The sequence below is a fragment of the Pipra filicauda genome, unplaced genomic scaffold (assembly GCF_003945595.2).
Source record: "Pipra filicauda isolate LSUMZ 115617 unplaced genomic scaffold, ASM394559v2 scaffold541_size332799_pilon, whole genome shotgun sequence".
Classification (NCBI taxonomy): Eukaryota; Metazoa; Chordata; class Aves; order Passeriformes; family Pipridae; genus Pipra; species Pipra filicauda.
In genome coordinates, this window is record NW_024104689.1 from 121,901 (window position 1) to 141,135 (window position 19,235).

General features: G+C 48.7%; 1 protein-coding gene and 1 long non-coding RNA gene across 3 annotated transcripts; one reads left to right on the forward strand and one right to left on the reverse strand.

Annotated features, from left to right (window-relative positions):
- Nucleotides 1–2,417: 2,417 nt before the first annotated feature.
- Nucleotides 2,418–17,574, reverse strand: AREG (amphiregulin). 2 transcript variants are annotated; one of them, XM_039387221.1, is made up of 6 exons: nucleotides 17,432–17,574; nucleotides 16,972–17,148; nucleotides 14,247–14,430; nucleotides 13,638–13,796; nucleotides 12,184–12,286; nucleotides 2,418–2,483 (listed from the first exon to the last, which is right to left on the reverse strand). In XM_039387221.1, exons 1-5 carry the CDS (start codon nucleotides 17,559–17,561, stop codon nucleotides 12,199–12,201), a joined length of 738 nt encoding a protein of 245 aa, XP_039243155.1. In that variant the 5' UTR covers nucleotides 17,562–17,574; the 3' UTR covers nucleotides 2,418–2,483; nucleotides 12,184–12,198. The 2 variants fall into 2 exon arrangements, with proteins under 2 accessions (XP_039243155.1, XP_027593632.2); XM_027737831.2 differs by lacking the exon at nucleotides 2,418–2,483 and adding an exon at nucleotides 10,033–11,231.
- On the forward strand, nucleotides 17,404–19,002 carry LOC120324458. Its single transcript, XR_005565794.1, has 2 exons — nucleotides 17,404–17,536; nucleotides 18,834–19,002. It is a non-coding gene; the product is annotated as an uncharacterized LOC120324458 (long non-coding RNA).
- The last annotated feature ends 233 nt before the right edge of the window (nucleotides 19,003–19,235 follow it).

The window sequence follows — 19,235 nt, forward strand, 5'->3', positions numbered from 1 at the left end:
ATCCTATATGGGGCTTTGGGGTTTTTTCCCAGCTTTCTCTTGAGTTTTGCACATCGCTTTCAAGTGTAAGAACGTGTCTCCTCCTGCCATCCGTGTCAGAAGTGCAGCCAGTGCCAGAGCTGACTGTCACTTATTTGCTCTGATAAGGGGTTAAATATGCACAGGTAAACCTGGGCGTATGTTCATAATGCAGGTGGCAGTGATACTTTAAAGGAGGCACCTTTCTTTGTTCCCTTAATGATTCATTCATTGGGAGTGTGGGAATTAACCTATATAAATTTTTGCTACTAAGGAGATACACCTAGATCCTGAAATAGTGGATGGGTGAGAACCAGTTGCAGGGACTCTGCACCTTGTCCTGGTAGCACAGAAAGAAACAAACCCACAGCAGCAGGCTGGGAATAGGTGACTGCATGGTATTTCCCATGGCAAATTCTCTTTACCTCCTGTTTTCCAGTGACTCACTAAGAATCCTACAGGACTGCAGAAGACACCTCTGAGAAAGGCCTGACTTGACTGAGACCTTTACTGGGACTCTCTCTTCTGGAGGCTAAACTCTGACAGCTGGAATTCTAACCAATATGGCTCAGACCAGGCAGTGAGCAGAGGCAGCCAGACTTTGGTTGCACCAGCACTGGGAGGCAGGTGTGGGATTGCATCAGGAAGACAATATGAACAGGGAGGTTGGCTTTCCAAGCCTGGCTCAGTGCCCCCTTTGTACACTGCAGCTCATGCCTCATCAGCTGGGAGGAGGAGAAGAAACAGTTCTGTATTGAGGGCACATCACCAAGGGAGAATTTGGCTCCCTCCCACCTAGCCAGAGGGGGATAGAAACTTTTCTGGGAGGCTGCGCAGAGTGGCATGAAATCTCCAGACTAACTCCTGTGCTCCTAGTGTTTTCAAGATTCTTCCAACAGAATCAGAAGGCTCAACGAACAAGAGTTGATCAGAGTAAGACTGCACATGAGCAGGAAGCACGAGGCACTGGCCACTGCCCTGTTGCTGGTTTCCTACAGCTCTGAAAGGAGGTCACACAGTGCTCCTGTTGCAGTGGGATGAGGTCTTGCTTGCCTAATCTCTTCAAGGAAGGCTCTGTAGCCCATAGCGAGATAACACCCCAGACACTGCAAACCTGCCTGCACCTTGCTGGAACCCCCAGCCAACCTTCCCCTCACCACAACAGCCATGAGCACATCACTTTGGATAAAAAGCAGGGAAGAGTGTAGAGAGCACAGGCCTGAAGGAGACAGCAAAGATGTCCAGGAGAGGCATCCCCATCCCACTGGGGCTGGGCCAGGACATCAGAGAGGTGCTGTTACACTAACAGGACTCTCAGTGGTCAGAAGTGAATCACACAAGTTAGAAATGTGCACGCAGAGCTGAGGCTCATGGGAGATCCTGCAACTGTCATGTCTTTGTCTGTGTCAGAGACGAATTCCCCACTTACCTGTGCTGGTTCCCTGACAAAGTGAAGTACATTCCACAGATCTGACAGGGGTGGTGAGAAGATGATGCTTAAACATGTGAAGAACCATCAGTCTCAGTTTCCCAAGGCAGGGAAAGCAGAGGGTTGGCATTCATGAGGAAACACACTGCAACACATGGGCACATGTATTGAGGGGAACAGCTATTCACACACATGGCAGTACCACACTGCCTACAGGACAGAGCATAGCTAGGAGGAATGAGAGGTCCCAGGAGACTACACTCCAGGCAGAATGACCCCCTCTCGGCAGAGCAGCACAGAAAAACCCCACTACCAGTAGTTCTTTCCTGCTCAGTGCCCAGCGGCCCCAATCCCCTCGGCCAAGCCTCTGCACTGCAATCAGCCAGGTGAGCACGGCACCGTGTCCGAGGGCTGGGAGGAGTGTGCTCTGGGAGGCCAGGCAGACACGACACGCCAGGTCACGGCAGAAGGTGTGTGGGCACAGCAACCCCATGCAAAGCACTCTCTTGTGTGGCATATCCTGTTTCTCCCCAAGACATGTACAAGCCGCGCTCAGCCGCGCTCGTGGGTGATACCATCTGTTTAATCAGTGTTCTCTGTGCTACAAAGTCATCCCAGATACTTTGCATTGGAGAAAGACTTTCCAATAGTCATTAGAAAAGTAGGGGGGTGAAGAAGCAATTGTCAGGCTTCTTTTGGCATAGGTCATGGCATTAGCAAACTGTCTCCCCACAAACCCTGCTTCCTCCTCCCCTGGTAACTGTGAGCCTTCCTACATTTCACTTTGGGAGCTGCTGCATAGGAATATTTCATAAACAGGCCTGAGGGTTTGTCTGCTTCCTGTCCTACTTCCTTCAGAGCACACGAGATCAGCTGGGCTGGAATGTAGCCCCATATCCCACTCCTGTGCTGCCTGCATGGGAGATGGGAACTTACCTGCTGAGGATGAAAGATGACTTCTCACTCACGCTCTCAGGCTCCCAACTTAAGCCATGCTACAGCCGGCAGATGGACCACCCAAATCATGACGTTGACTCTAAAAATCAGGAGAGGAAACAGAGTTAAGTCTTGCTATTTCCAAAAGTCTTCAGGGTAACATTTAAGTCATATATCAAACTTCATCCCTTCTGGTCCTAGGGGCCATAAATGTCCTTGCTCATAAGAGGTATGTGAAACTTTAGGTTCCCAGGCCATGCCTCTAAGCCAGAAGCCAGGCCTTTGTGTAATTAAGCATCTCCAGGGACTGGAGCCCTGAAGGGAGTGGCCTGGTCTAGTCCTTTCGCAGTGCCAAGCAACTGTGGATACTCAGTCCTGATGCACACACGTACGATTACATGCAGAAAATACTTTGAGCTCCCTCCAAACTTCATACTGAAACAGTGCTCATACAAAAGACCAAACACTAGCACTGAAGCACCATGGCTGATGGACAGGTTCACGGTGAAGTCACGAGTGCTGATAACCCTGCACAAAGCAGTCAGTCTGAGACAGTCTTTCTGAAAGGCTGGAATGCTTTCCATAAAGTTATCTGCAGCATCAGCTGTTAATCAGCACAGACCTATTGATTTCATCTTCCACTAAACAAGGGCCTGGCTCATCCTTGTTTTGGCAGATGTTAGTCTGCGATAGTCCTATAGCCATGACGGTGGAAGACAGTACAGCTTGTAGCACTTGTGTGCTGTTTCACTTACCATTCCACTCTGTCACCAGGCTTGGAGCCCAGGGAAGGGTTAATCCCTTCCCTGCTTTTGCCAGGTAACAGCTGTTCTACTTTCAGGATCCCTGGATCACCCAGGTTTTGGTGAGGTAAGTGGATGTCCTTGTAGGAGCTCTTGTGGGAGGAGCTTTGGAAAACCAGTCAGGACTGGTCCCGCCAGCCCTGGGAGCATTCCTGCTCCCATGCTGATGCAACTGGATCCAATCTCCTGGCAGACCAGCTGGCTTCTTTCCAAAGAGCTCCCTCCAGACTGGCTTGCACACTGAGCCCAGGGGACAGCTGTGATGAAATTTGAGCAAGGGGACAAAAGGCTTTCGGCCTTCATTAAAGTTGGGAACACTTGATGAAGATAAAGTTTGTTATTAATTGGCTCCTCCCAAGAAAACACAAGGTGCCTTGTTTTGCTGTGAGCTTCCCATTCTGTGGAGGATCTCCCCAGCACCAGCGAGACCATGGATATTGAATCACCGTGATCGCTTGGGATACGGAAGAGGGATTCGTTTAGGGTCCGTTGTGCAACACTGGTGTGAGGTCGAAAAGCACAGAGTAATTTCAGTGGCAACACATCCTACTCCCACTTAGGATTCAGCATATAGCAGCTTTATGTGACACGCTCTGCAGCAGAGCGGGGACTTAAACACATCCTGAAGATGAAACAGCCTAACAGTGAGCATGGTTTAAGTAGACTCAGAATCAGATAAAACCAGAAATTTTAACAGAGAAAAGGATGTAAAGTCAAGCCATGTGTTCAAACTATACGCCAGATGCACCAACAAGGCCTCAGTTAGCCACGTATGTCTTCTGAACCAAAGGTGCTTTCAGCACAAGCCAAGATTATCTCAGAAAAAAGAATTATGAAATGCTTTAACTGTGTCAAAGCAGAATTTTTCAGACCCCAGCAAAAGAATGTTATCTTCTGAACACTGCTCTTTTCCTTGAGCTCCCCCCAAATCTGCGACAAACTTCAGGCTGGGATGCAGGTGTGACAGGGCTGATGACTACCAAGCATCCCACCATCACTGCTCAACACCCCGTACCAACTTTTGCTGTGAGTTTTGCTAACAGACACACATTGTTGGGTCTTGCACAGCTTGCTCATTAGCATTGCAGTAAGTGATTTCTTATGTAAATCGTGCCAGCCCACAGAAAAACCAGTTCAATTCCAGTCTGCACTGCTGGGATGGACATAGAACAGAGAAGAAGAAGTGCTAATGATCTTTTATTTCTGGTTTTTGGTTTTGTTTTTTTTTTTTTTTAATAGAAAACGAAGGACCAGGCATAAAAGCAGTCATTGCTCATCTTCCACTGCAAGTAGAAACCCCCTCACATCTGCACAGAGACATCTCCAAATACAAAATTTCCCTGGCTATCTTTTTGCAGTCACCAAGCTTGCACCTACAACAGCAGTTTCTGTGCACCTAATTAGAGGTTTGAAACTGATGAGCATTTTTGTCTGTGGATCTCATGCCTTCTTTCAAATCTTTACTGTCTAAAGGCACAGATATGTAGCTAATGGCAACATATCTTTTTTACGTGGTGTCTCGTAAACTCAAAAGACTAAATGTGACTGAGAACAAGAAGTGTGCAGCCATGCTAAGGGGATCCTTTTCTCCTTACTGCTGCTGCTAGCAGCAGCTTCTCAAAGTCCTGGGAAGGGTTTCTGGCTTTATGCACACCACAGAGTGCATCACTGCATCAGTATTCCCCCAAGTCTCTCTGCCAGCACAGACAGGGAAGAGGTGCTTCCTGCTGAGTCTGCTAAAGGCCCTGACCCTGGTATGCACTGGCACTGTGATATGCACTTGCATAGCACATGGGCCATTCCTGAATATGCCTCACTGTGCTTTAGTATTCTTTGCTATGCCTTCCCTTAATAGTTGTGGTGATATGAGAGGTATTTATCAAATGTAGCTCCCTCATAGGTGATAACACAACTCATGGCAATTATCCCAGGTAAGTCTTTAAAACTGAAAGGGAAGTTACTATTTTTCCATGGCAGGGGTATCTGCTGGGGAGTCATGATGCCAAATCCTGTCCTCATTCTGGTCCATTTTGCTTGACTCTGCTCCCTTGTCCTTCCACCTCACTCCCCCTTCCAACTGAAATCCCAACTGCTGCTCTCTTTTCCAGGCAATATGCTAACTTGTCTACAACAACCTAAAGGATTAAGACACATGGCTGCTGTTCATGTTCTTGAAAAGCTTTCATCATAAATGAGAGGGCCTGAGACCTGACAGGACATTTGTTGCCCTAAGCCCTGGGTTGGTTTTGTTCCGCTCTGCTCCACCCAGGAGGTGTCTGCCTTTCATTCCCAGCACTAATCATCTCTGGGCATAAGACGGCAAAGTGCCTTCTAACTGGAAGGAGCCAGATTAAGTCTGAAGGCAATGCAGACAGGTATCAGCCACACTAACTCTGTGCCTACCCAAATTACACTTGGAAGTTTCACTGGGAGCTCTTTCTACCTGCATTTGCTGTGTGCACCTTTAATCATTGCTGAACATAAACCACGCTACTTACAAGTGTGGGGGCCAACAATGCAAGAGGAAGGGAAGCCTGGTGGGTAACACTGGGCACAGCTAGCAGGCTCACTCCTTGTTCCATCACCAGCAATTCACATCGCCATCCCAGCAGGGATGCCAGGAGAGCAAGGCAGATCTGCCAGCACATTGTACAACCTGAGATTCTTCTGAGATGCTAAGACTCTGCACTGACAGGGGCTGTGCATGCTCTAATGGAGATATTTTAAAATATATTCATCACTTTAAACATGTAAAAGTAATTTCTCTTTCACTGGGTTTTTAACTGGTTACCTGCAGGTTTCCTTTCCTAAGCAAAAATAATGTAATTGATGACAAAACATGTACTTCCTTATGCTTTGGAAGATTAGCAGGTTTCAAGCATCACACGTGATTTAATTCAGCCTGTGACTTCTATCTGATGCCCAAATAGGAAATTCATTGCCAGCTGTGTAAGGAAAAATCACACCCAAAGAAGGAAGCTGGTCCAAAGTCTGGACCACAGTGTCAGTAGGCATGAAGCCAAAGGCAGTTAGAAGCAATGATGGTATTATCTGAATTAGGACGCGTGATGCTGGAATGAGGGTATGATATCTAGGTTAAGACATATTGGGAATGATGGATTAAATCAGACTCTCAGACTATTTAGCTTTGCTTTTTGTCCCAAAATGCAAAGAGAACGGGCTGTATTATTTCAGTCAGAAAATGTTCAGTTGAGGATTGGTTATCTTTCTGATTCATGTCTTTCTGACACAAAAAGCCTATGAATGAAGACTTGTTCTTCCTCACAAAAAACTGCTACTCTCCTTACTAGGAAAATGTATTTTGAAAGCATTTCTCTACCTTGGACTTAGGATGTGCCACCTCACAGGTCTTCTTCGGTTGAGAAAGGCACAAATCCTGCTTCCTTGGCTTTGGTCCTAGACCCACAGAAAGCAAACAATGGCTGTTTCCCTCTGACATTCACAGGCGTAAGTCACAGGCAAAGCCAGACCTGCAGCAAAGGAGGATTACTGGCTCACGGAAGGTGTAACCAGCACAGGAACGATAGGTATGCACAGCTTTGTGCACGAAAGGAGAAGGAATCCAGGTTTGCTTATTAGGGACGATCTGACCCTTCCATCCACTGATCTCCCTCATGTGAACAGAGTCCGACAGAGACAGCGACAAGCAGCCCTGGCTCTGGGAGCACTCACTGCATTCAGCTGTCACCAAGGACAGCCATGGCTTCCCACACAGGGGAATGCCTCAGGAGCCAGGTGACTGCAGGATTGCTCTCTGGAGCGAGACATACCATTAGGGCATTGGGAAAACCTCTTCAAGAAGAGGCAGGCACATGTCCCAGTTCACAGCCTTGACTTCAGACCTGCCTGCTCAGGTAGTTCACCGAGGTATCGGCAGCGCTAACAGGCCAGGTAAGTACACTGCTATAAAAAATGCCCCAAGGTACTTTAATAACTCAAACCTTTACGCCAGTTACTCCAGTAACTGCAGTTACTGGAGAGGGCATCAAACAACTCAAAGGCGGATGAGGCAAACTGCTGCACAACATCTACTTGTGGCCAGTCAGTACAAACACCTTCAAAGATGTCCGTGTACATCTGGATTTACCACGGAAAAGAAAACTTCTTAAATTCAAAGCACCATCTGCTACTGCTCAGAGGGAACAGGGGCATACTGGGAGGAGGGCAGCAGCAGGGAAGTGAAGTCCCAAAGTAGACAGGAAGCTGCTCTGATCGTGGACAACTGCAAAACACTCAAAAGCCCCATAAATACACAACAGAGCACACCACCATGACAAGCTATCGTTCTTTCTACAATAGTCACAGAGAACAAAACATTCAGGAAAGAGGAAGGAATTGTGCAAGCACACATGACCATCACATTATCCCTGGATACTGATCTGGATATCAAAAATACCTTGCCAAATCAGCCCCGTGTGCACAGAATTGTGCAAGAATATCAGGCTCCTCCTCCAGGTCTCAGCTGAGGCAGCTACAAGTGACAAGGACACAGATGCTCTCCTGTCAAAGGAAGATTGCCAGTGGAAGGTCAAGAAAAATCTGGAGGCACAACTTATTAATAAGATGTGGGACCAGAAACCCGGGCGTGCTCAGGGAAACACAGGTAACTCCAGGGTGAGGGGAGAAGGTCAAAAGCCAGGTGATGTTTATCCTCAAGAGCAGACCCAGTTGTGCAGGATCCACAATAAAAATTATCTTTGGCCTTGCCCTGCAGCAGATCAGATCCTTGCCATAAAAGCACAGCATCCTTGGACAGCAAGAGATTTCCAGACATACAGTTCCACCCATCTGTTGTGGGTTTTTTTTAAGCAACCAATCCACTGGACACTGCAATGTCTGGATGGTGCTTGTGCCTCACAATTCTATCAGGAAGCTAGTAGCAAGCTGTTATTAGCCAGGGCCACAGTTCAAGTAGAAAAAATACATCACTTCTTGCGAGAATTCATAATTGATTAAAACACAACCAAGCGAATTTTAACTTTTTTCATGTACATCAGTGCTGGATTTACAAAGACCAGTGCCATTCCTAGACAGCCAGGTGAGCCCTCAATCCCCTGCACTAAATTTCTCACACACAGCAAACACAGAAAACATTTCAAAGTGCTCAGCAAGTCACCACAGGGAACACGGGCAGTTTCCTGCCCAGCACAGGACAGCACCGTCTCTCAGGCACACAAAAGCTCTGCTCTGCTAGTGAGCACTGGTCAGTCCAGCCATCCAGCAGTGCTGGATGTGACTGACCCAGAGCAAAAGTCTTGTTTGCAATGGAGCTGCTAGCTGCTCTACCTCTCAGAAAACCTGGCTGTAACATAACTACTTAGCAAGGAACAAGTCTTCTATGAAGTCTGCCCTCCACTGTTGCCTTTCCAGTTCCTAATTGCTAATTTTTGGAAAATACCCTCCAGTCCACTCAGTAAGCAGAGTATTAAAAGTACACAACAGATGGAATTGACAAGTTACGCTCATATTTTCACTCCTGTCAGGCCTGCAAGCTGGGGAGGAAAGAGGGAGAACAGCTCCATTGCCTACACTAGCATTGGTTTAAGCCTAACAAATAGAAAACCTGGTGCTTCCCCCAAAACACAGACTGTAGAGAGAAAGGTTTCTGGAAGAAGAGGCTAATGGCTTTGAAAAGGGAGTTGTAATCCATCTCCAGTCTCACTAGGCCATGGCTTGGTTACCACCAAGATTGAGCTTGTTTACTCCAAAGCAAAAAGCTTGGCAGGACTGACAGAAACAGCTTTTCTTGCCAGAGCTCTAATAGCCAATGTCTGTGGAAAAGCCGCTTGGAGAAGTGCTGTTTACTCTGGTAATGAAGCAAGTTCCCTGGAATGAAGTCTCGCAATCTTCCCAAGAGATGTTGCAATACGTTTACCTGTACCACAGCTACATACAGTCCTGGCTGCTCTCAGAGCCTGGGAACTCCTTGGCCAGCTCAGGAGGACAAGGACAAGGCATCTCAGCAACTCCAGCCAGGACTAAGCTCTAGTCCTACACTGGATACACAACCTGGCTCCTAATCGCCTTCTATTTCCTTAGCTCTGCGTCAAGCTAAGCCACAGCCAACAACACCTCTTGAAGATACTTATGAAAAAAGGGGCTCAAAACAAAGTTCTCTATCTCCTTTTTACTGTGACTTGAAAGCCAAACTCACCCCCCTGACACTCATTTTTTTTCAGGCAACTGTGAACTTAGACCCCAGCTCACTGCTATCAGTGCTTAAAGAGCACATTAGCACACAGTTGGACTAATAACTACAGGGGAGGAAAAGAAACTCCAAGCAGACTGTAGAGGTCAAGGTTCCCTTTCTGCTTAGGGAGTCACTGGCCTGAGGCTATGTTGCTTTTCCTCATTTATTTAAGGCCAAGTTTCAAGCCGCTGTCCAAATTCTCTCTGACCACAGAGACGAAAGGCTCTCTCCATTCAATATTCCCAGCTCCGGAGTCAAGTGCAAAGGGATACCTGTTGGCTCAAACTTCAGTCTAAGCTTTTGCTTCCAGTGAGATGGCTCACTTAGCCTCTCCTGAATCCAGAAAGTAGAAGATCCCTTTGTAGGTGAATGAAGTGGACTTCCTACCAAAACAGGCACTTGCATTTCTCTACACCATGTTAGTAAACAGTTTGCACTCTTGTAAGAGCACCCAGACTTGACACAAGCTCCTCACAGCCCTACTTTGTGCTCCTAAGCATTGAAATTACTGCTTTGAGGAGAAACCAGGCTCTAATTTCAAGTGTTTACTATGTACTCCCAAGAGCAAGAAAAAAAATCTTACCATGATTAGGTTATGTAAAAAGTTTAATTATAAAATAAATAAGTTTGTTATGGAAACATTAAATATTAAATACAGTAATAAATATTTACACATTTACAGATATGACTTGACAATTAATGGTGTTTCTCCGCTACCAGAAGAATTCTGCTCTGTTTATACAGAACACAATCACTCTTCCAAGAAGAAACTGAACTCAAATAATACTCTGTGCTCAAGACTGCATGGACAGTTAAGAAACCAAGGACACTTGGGTCAGAAAAGATTGAGGTAAGATTTCTTCGCACCAGAAGGTAAAGCACAAGAGACCATTGCTTGCAGAGTGCCAGTGCCTGAATTTAATTCTTCAAAGGAACAGGTTCTTGGTCAAGTCTAACTGATGGGATCTGATGTGAAGCATTTTATACTTGAAGCACTGCTTAAAGCAGCAACAAGTATCTGGGTAACAGAAGTACCTTTGTGTTCAGAACACATGGGTCCAAGCTTATCAGCTGGTTTGAGTATGGATCTTTTCCTTCAGATACAAACTTCAGGTCTTGCATTTACTGTCTCAGCATCCTGAGGAGACTGATTTTACCCCAGGTTAGCACACACACAGACGGATAGCTCCACTCACACCACGAGTCCTACAGAACTCTGAGGGATTACTTCCACACACACAGTAACAGAACCCAGATGTGGCTGACAAAGATCTGTCACCTACAAGTCACAACTAGAGATGAAGCTCTTGGAAGCCAGTATCGGCAGGGAGCACAGTGACAAAAGAATTGGGTTTTTTATCCACTGAGGTCTCGGGAGAGAAGCCATCCCAACCTCTTCCCTTTTTCACTTTGGTAGAAAAAAAATTTTCTCCCCTCCATCCACTCCTGAAAGCGGCAACAGGCTCTGTCCCTTAGAGCTAGAGCTGCCAAAGGAAACTTGCTAAGAGAGCAAAGTCCATCCACACCACAGCAGAGACTGGAGCTCCAGCACGGATAGGGAGGGCTCAGCAGCAGTAGTCTCTTGCAGGTCTTGACAGCAGGTCTGTCCCCCACAGTGCCAGCTCCTTCCACGTGGTTGTGCCAAGATGCAGCAGTAACTGTCCTCCCCAGCAAGCGATTCAGCAGCAAGTGGCCTGTTGACATCTCCTTGGAGCAGCCTCTGTCTTGATGAATCAGGGCTTAGTGGCAACAGCTCCAGCCCACAGTGTCCAGGTGGATGTGTCAGGTAGCCAGAGGTACCCTGCAGGTTGGCAATGGCCACTTCAGAATTGTTCTGTAAGGGGTAGACCAGGCACATTAATCACCACCCAAGACACGAGCACTTTGTGCTAGAACCGTGGCAAACCTGCAAGCAAGGCAGGTAGGTTAAGGACATGCACACACCTGAGAACACTCTGCCAGATACTCTTCAGCTTTGAGTAAGCTTTGAGCAAAGCCCTCCAACTGTCACTGGAAAAGTTGGAAAATGTCTATGGCTGACACATGGCAAAGCAAAGCTTCACAGCTCTGCCAGAACTTCTCAGGGCTGTATTTTATGGCTTCCTCCTTCAGCCTGCAGCATAACTCCTATTCAATAAGGGTCCTTGAGTCTGCTGTTTGATATACTTTGGCTCAAGAGAGACTAACTTGCCTGCTCGTTAAAATCCACTAGATCACTCTCAGAAGCAATTCATGCAGGCCAAGGAACTTTAGGCCTCAGTTGCTATGACAGCATGAAACTTGACTGAGAGGCTATCTGTGGTGCTCACAGCTGGCAGCTTGGTCTTGCTCTACAGCTTCTAAGCACCAGAAACTTCCTGACACTCTCCTTACACAGAAGACATGGAAATGCTCTGCACTTCTCTTCTAATAGGTCATGACTCACTTGGCTGCAGCACCATCTTCCATGATGGAAGTCTACCACTGTTTCTTGCAATAAATCTGCCTCTACCAAGATATTCAGGACTCTTTCGTCTTAGCTCTCCTTTTCTCAGTACAGCTTCCTATCCTCACTTGGTCTTTAAGACAGCAGCCAGAAATTTAACAGAGCTGTTGAACTACTTGCACAACTCAGGTGGTTTTGAGAAACCAGAAAACCAAGCCAGCTGTTCATATGTAACCTATGTGTTTCAAGGTACTTGGAGTGTTAAAAGCGAATTATTAGCTTTGCAAAACAAACATGCAATTCTCGTACAGGTAACTGCAGCCTGGAAGGGCTGAAAGGCATTTCAAGTCAGCATTCATACCTGCTTTCTCCCCATTTACACACCAACATGGCCATTTCTGTTTTCTTGTCGGAGTTTTTTCCTTTCTTCTTTCTCTTCATACTGAGGACACTTTTTCCTGACCCTGTGGAATTACGGCACGTTAGAGATGATTTGGAACCCTGACATACGTCCTGTTGTCACCTGCCTCCACATCCTCTGCAGCATTTAGACTCATGTTCTTTGAATCCTCAAGCAACTTCTTGGCACCAGGGAGTTTTCAAGACAGTTTTTAAGCATTCAGCATCAAGCCGTATCTGACAAAATCAGTAAGCCCCCAAGCTAGACACTGGCAGTTCTGCCTCACAGAGACAGGGCTTCTTGGCTTAAGAGGGATTAGGGAGCAAAATGAAGAGAGTTTATCGCTGGGACTGAGCAAAGCACCAGCAGACTTTCTGGGTGTCAGATTTCCTGGTGGCTTCAGCAAACAGCTGCAGAGACCAGATTGCTTTCCTCCTCCCAGCTTGTGAGGGTTCCTAACATGAAGCAAATGAGCCCCAGAAACCACTGATGATCACTTCCCTTAACAGAACTGGTTATCTCCCCTAGCAGCAAGGAATGAGGCAGTGTTCAGAGAGCAAGCGTTCATCCCAGCATTCCTCAAGTTCAGAGCTAAATATGAAGCAACATTGAAATGACAAACGCACACCTTGTTTCCTGAATTGCAGGGAAGGGTACAGCACGTACCCAATTCAGTTGATGTACCTCATTAAGATCTAAAATTAGACTGAACCTCTGAGTTTCTGTAGCATCCCAAGCCTACAGTGCTGGAGCTGCAGTGGCAGAACTGGAGGGCTGCTCTAATACTCAGTTTGATATATCGCTTCAAACACATACCCAGAAAAGCTCTTTGAATTTATTTCTGACCAAGTCCCAGATTCTGATGACCCACCACACTGAACTGTCAGCAGCTGGTTTGGCTGGAATAGTTGTTCCCTCCATCTTAACAGCCAGCAGAATTTGGGACCAACAGCATTTGTCTGCCTATTTGCTTTCTCCCAAGTTTAAGTACTGAAGCCCAGCAATCTCCGCTAACAGATGGATTCTCAGAGCACCATTTCCTTCCCTCCAGCTGTGTACCCAGTGTTGGATAATAGCCATGCATCAGGCTGTCACATGGTCGCTTGCAGGCTTCTCCACAGGGATTAGGGAAGGCACTGCTGTGTCAGCATCAATGCTCCTCAGCTTCCTGCTCATGTTGTGCAGCACTATAACTATCCTGGTTGTACCAAGAGCAGAAAGGCTCTTGGTATACAAAATAAGGGTCACAGACCTTGCTTCTGCCCTCCAGATCTATCCGAGCTGGGATAAGAATTCAGCTCTTTTGGATGCTTTTCACACAGGTAATTCCGATGAGCCACGCACATTTCAGGGTTATTGGGCACAGGCCCCACTCACACTTAAGGCAGACAGACACCATAGAGGATAATACTTACTGCACTATCACAATGATAAGTACAGTAATGAAGCTGATGCTTGAGAGCAGGACAGCTACCACTACCAACACAGTCTTGGAGTAGTCTGCCACATCATTCTTCCTTTGAGTCTTCATGAACTGTTCACCACAGCGCTCACCAAAAAAATCCTGATGACACCTGCAAGTAAATATTAACACATGTTCTTATCAGCTCTGGTGCTGTCTGGAGCCAAGGACACCCACACACAATCAAACCCGACTTAGGCATCTTCCGAGTTTCCCATGAATCTCAAGATGCTCCCTTCAGAGCACGTTCATGAAAGGCAGTCACTGCTCTAGCACAAGGTTTGTCAGCATTTCAACAAGTCGAGATTAGTTTGGGTGTGATGTTCCAGAAAGACACGCCTTTTCATTCTTTTGGTTTGAGTTTATGACCAACTGATGAGTTCAGTGGCTTGTTATGCATCTCAGATTCCATCATCACTTAATTTACATGGCAGAAAGGTTCTCAGTCAAAATACAGCAGGAGACGGACTTAGGCCAAGTTGACACCGATTTTTCCTCTGAGCCCTCATACGCCACCGGCTCATGGCAATCACACCTAATTCACAAGGTACAAGTAACTTACTTGCAGGTCACCATCTGGAGATGTTCTAGGTATATGCATTCTCCGTGGATGCAAAAGTTTTTGTATTCCATTTCACAGGGAGTCCCTTTTTTCTTGTTTTTGCCTCTGTTTTTCTTCCTTCTTGATTTGCCAGCACTCTTCTCACCCCCCCTCTTTGTAGGCTTGGGTTTAACCACAGGTTCAACTGGAAAAAGGACATGATGACTCTAGGCAAGTGCTAAGAAGCACAATTCTGAGAAAACTGAATTACAGAGTTTGGTGAGAGGAAGGAGAACGGTCACTGCAAGAGAATCTGTGACCAGGAAGCACGGGATGCAAGTGAGCATATACCTGGGCATCTCACACCCAGCACCAAGGCAGCAAGCTCAGCAGCTCATTAAAGCACAACTCTGCCACCCTTAAGTCCTGTGCCATGCAGAGCAGAGGCAGTAGAACAGATGAGCTGACAGCCACCACAGATGAAGTGCAGCAGAGATGAAGGACTGCAGCATTTCACAGCACAATATGCCTGAGTGCAATGCACAGGTTCAAGCAAAGGCCTGTAAAGAACATAGAGCTGATGCTGAGCCAAGCCATCCCCTAACTTTATATCGACTCAGATACAAGGCTAATGGCCTCCATGGCTCTAAACTCTCCATTTGCATCAGTGATGAAAGGCATTGTAAATCGCTAGGTAGTCCTGGCACTTGCTGAGGGCAAGAGAGCTTGCTATCCTGGTTAGCATACTTGTTTCTCCTCAACAACCTGCACTGCTGTCCTCAGCAGGACAGAGTTCCTTTACAGTTCTACTTAGCGAGAGATGCCAAGCGCAGGGAAGGAGTGAACGCAAGAGAGCCCGTGAGAGTCAGGTTATTTGCTCTGCCGCTTACTGCTGCCCCTCATTATCTCAATTAAGACAAACCTCTAGAAGAGGGTGGTTTAAAACCCTGGTGACTTAGTAGCCTTTGGATTTAAGAAAGGGCAACCATCTTCCCTTCGCTGAGGAGAACAAGCCAGACACTTGGGGTCAGAAGCTCCAGAGCTGCCCCCTGCAGCAAAGTTCGGTAGGGCGGTTTTAGAGGGAATTGGCAAAAAACGTTTTTTTCTGAAGAACCCACCCTGTCACTGCTACCCATGGCACAGGTCTTCTCAGAGCAACACGCTGCTACTCAGGACTAACAGTTACCCGGGAGAGTTTGAATAGGACTTAGAAACAGCCCAGTTATTTGCAACACACTTCAATTTCCCTCTTGTGCTCTGCAGACCTAACGAAAATCATTTTTGGAAGATTAACATTTCACCCAGAGCACTATGCACACAGGCAATCACCACAATAGGGCACAACTGGATCTAAGTACTTCCTAACCCTGTATTTCTGGTGCTGAGAGCCCACACAAAGGAACAAGGTGTAGTTCACTGTTGTCTAGACAGCTGATCATTTTAACTTCTAGGGCAACAAGCCTGGCTTGAAGTTACTTAAAAGCAAAAATGCCTTCAGCAACCAGAAGTCTGATTAAAATAGTATAAGCTACATTAATATGTAAACGAGGAGCACTGTTCCTGCAGCAAGGTTTCCTGTCCCTGGAAGTGTGAGCTCACTCCCGACAGCTGAGGCCCCTGTTCTGTCCCGTCCAACTCGATCTTTAGGTTTGCGCTTTCATAACTGAGGCCGCTTCCCTTCCTCCCTCTCCCAGGCTCAGCTTGTCAGCTTGATCTCCATGTCCCTGTCTGCAAGCTGCATGGCCAGGAAAGCCATCCCAAGCTGAATCATAACAGCTTGGAGGCTCCACAGATAAACCTCATGCCAAGCAGAAGAGCTGGTCTACAAACCAACCACCTTCAGTAACAAGTCTGGTTTCTGTGCAGTTAGACAACACTTAAGTCACCCAAGCCAGTAGTTTTACAGGCTGAACTGCTTGATAACACTGACAAGCCTGTTTCCCCTGGAGGTCCTCATGAAAAATTTCAGCAAAAAGTCCATAAATTCTCTGAACTAGCCCTCTGGAGCAAGGTCCCCCCCTCCTCTTTAGTCTCATTCATGTCGCAGAGCGTTCCCGCAGAAAAAGCAGTACTCAGATCCACCCTGGAGGCAACAGGACCAGCCTACTCACACCTACTGAGGTTCAAATCACTTGTAGATACCTGGCTTGTATTGCAATTGCACTTAGCCCAGAAACAACAAAATACTCCCATCCCCACAATCAGCCGGGCTACTCACAGCCCTGTAAGTAGGCAAATTACAATAAATACACACAACAGCTATTGGCAGTGAAGCATTGCTCTAAAGCTGCTTAACAAACTTTCCTGCAGCCACTTAAGGAGTTTAAGTGTCTGCTTTCCCAGGACATTTCAGTCGACTCCAACCCAAATAAGCCACCATGAGAAAACACCCAGAAAATTCTCGGAGCAAGACACACAAACTGGAGTAAAACAAACCTGGAGGTGCTGCCAGAGAGCACTTTCAAACGCCACTGATGCTTCCACGCTAAGCAGGTGATTGCTACCTCACCGCAGCCCTCCTGCTACACACAGCAAGTTACCAGCTAACCTGGAGCTTTCACACACCCTGGGCACACTCACGCTAAGTTCCCACCCCTGACAGCTATTTCTAAAGCAGCAGTTTCAAGCACAAGCACGCTTTTGCTCCGTACTCCACGAGCTAAGCACAGCAGCCTTTACAAGAGAAATAAGGCTTAAGTTGGGGCTCGTTAGTCGCGAGACACCAGCCCCGGCGCCGCCGACTCACCTCGGATCAAGTCGTCCACAATGTACTGGTGCACGGGCGGCGCCTCCTCGTACTCCTCCTCATCCTCCTCGTAGTCGGGACCCGGCACGGGCTCGCCCTCACGGCTCTCGGGCTCCCGCTCCCCGTGCCGCTGCGGCTCCGTGGCGTTGGGCGAGGACCCGGCGGCCGCACGGCTCGCTGTGAGGGAGGGGAAACGGCGCCGTGGGCAGGGTGCAAAGGAGCCACCCCAGCCGAGTCCCCTCAGGGTCCCTCACTCGCCTCAGCGCCTTCCCGCCCGCGGCGCGAGCCCCCTCGCCTCGGCGTCCTCCCGCCAACGGCCGTGCCGCGCGCAGGCTCCCCTCAGGCGCGAGCCCCCCTCAGGCGCGAGCGCCCCCCCTCCCCTCGGGTGCGATTCCCCGGCCCTCAGGTGCGATATCCCCCCATCCCGCCCCGTCCCGTCCCGTGCTGGCCCCGCACGCACCTGCCAGCACGGCCAGCGCGGCGATCAGCGCCACAGCGCGCATCGTCGGTCCCGTGAAGGGCGGCGACGGAGGCAGAGAGGGAAGGGGAAGGAATATCGCGACAGGTGCCGTCGGCGCGCAGCGCTCCATGAAAAGCCGCCCGCCGCCGCCGCCCGCTTTATGGGCGGCCGGCGCTGGGGGCGCGGACGTGGAGCGGCGTCAGAGGGGCGGGGCGAGAGGGGCGGGGCGGGAACGTGGAATCACAGAATCCCAGGATTACAGAATCAAAGATTCCCAGAATAGTTTGGGGTGGGAGAGACCTAGATGACCATCTCGTTCCACCCCCTGCCGTGGGCAGGGACACCTTCCACTAGACCGGGCTGCTCCAAGCCCCGTCCAGCCTGGCCTTGGACACTTCCAGGGATGGGGCAGACACAGGTTCGCTGCGTAATCTGGATCCGCCGTGGGTCACAGCGCCGGGGACGCGCCGCGTTATTGCGGGCACACCTGTCTGTCTGCTGGCTCCCGTGCTCCTTGTTCTCCCCGCCTGTGTCCCAGAGAAACGTTTCCCAGCGATAAACCCATCGATCACCCACCCCTCGCCGAGATGCCTGTGTGTGCCTGCTCCAGCAGCGCATGAGTAACAGCTGAGTAAGCGGTGGCATCCACCCGGGCAGGGACAAATGCGCTCCATGGGGGCACTCTGGCTCACAACTGCCCTTCCCGGGGGGCACCTCACAGCGGACATCTCTCCGAGATGCTGTGTGGGGAAGTGGGAAGCAGACCCACTTTAGAATCACAGAATCATCAAGGTTGGAAGAGACCTTTAAGATCACCAAGTCCAACCATCACTGCCACTGTAACCCCTAAACCACATCACCCAGCTCCAGAACCAGATGCCTCTTGAACACCTCCAGGGGTGGTGACTCTACCACCTCCCCAAGCAACCTGTTCCAATGCCTGACCACCCTAACAGTGAAACCATTTTTTTTCTAATACCTAATCGGAATCTCCCTTGTTTAAGGCCTTTTCATCGAGTCCTCTCACTGCAGGCATGGCAGAAGAGACAAGCCCCCACCTCATTACGACCTCCTTTCAGGAAGTTGTAGAGAGAACTACTGCTTTGAGGGGGGAAAAAACAGAACAGCGGGTGGGCTGGGCTAGGGTGGGAACCCAGAGAAGCCCAGGGGGACAAGGATGAAGGGATTGGTGTCCCTCTGCTCCGGTCCCGCAGCACAGAGGGCAGGAGGGCAGTGGGTGGCAAAGCTGCCAAGCGTTGGGAACGGAGGACCTGGACCTTCTAACTGAGAGGGGCTAGAACGCTACTTACAGCTCGGGAAGCTGACGGAGCCTTTGCTTGAGGTGACAGGGATCCAGGTCGCTCAGTCACTGAACCTTCTCCCTTCTTCCACACACACGCAGATGCTCCCAGTGTCTTTGCCGGGTCGTGCCAATCCCAAGAAGTGATGCCCAAGAGGTCTGGAAAAGAAGATGCTGAATCAGTCACTCGGATGTTAACCTGGGACACACAGCCCCGGCAAACCTCCGGCAGTCCCTTTGTGCACGGCGCAATTAAAACTGACTGGCAATATCCGACAGCTTTACTGGTGGGAGTTTTGTCATGTTCCCCCTCATTTCCTGTGCCTTTCCTCAGAGTGGCTGCAGCAGCAAAAAGACAAATCCGGCCTGGCTGCCGCAGTCCCAGGACAGAGAGCACTGGCAGCTTCTGGGCTATAGCTCTATGTGGGGGCAGGCAGGTGACCCATGGGACCCCTCCTTTCCCCCTCGGGTTGGAGTTCCCTTCCCACAAGTCCCCCATAAGTC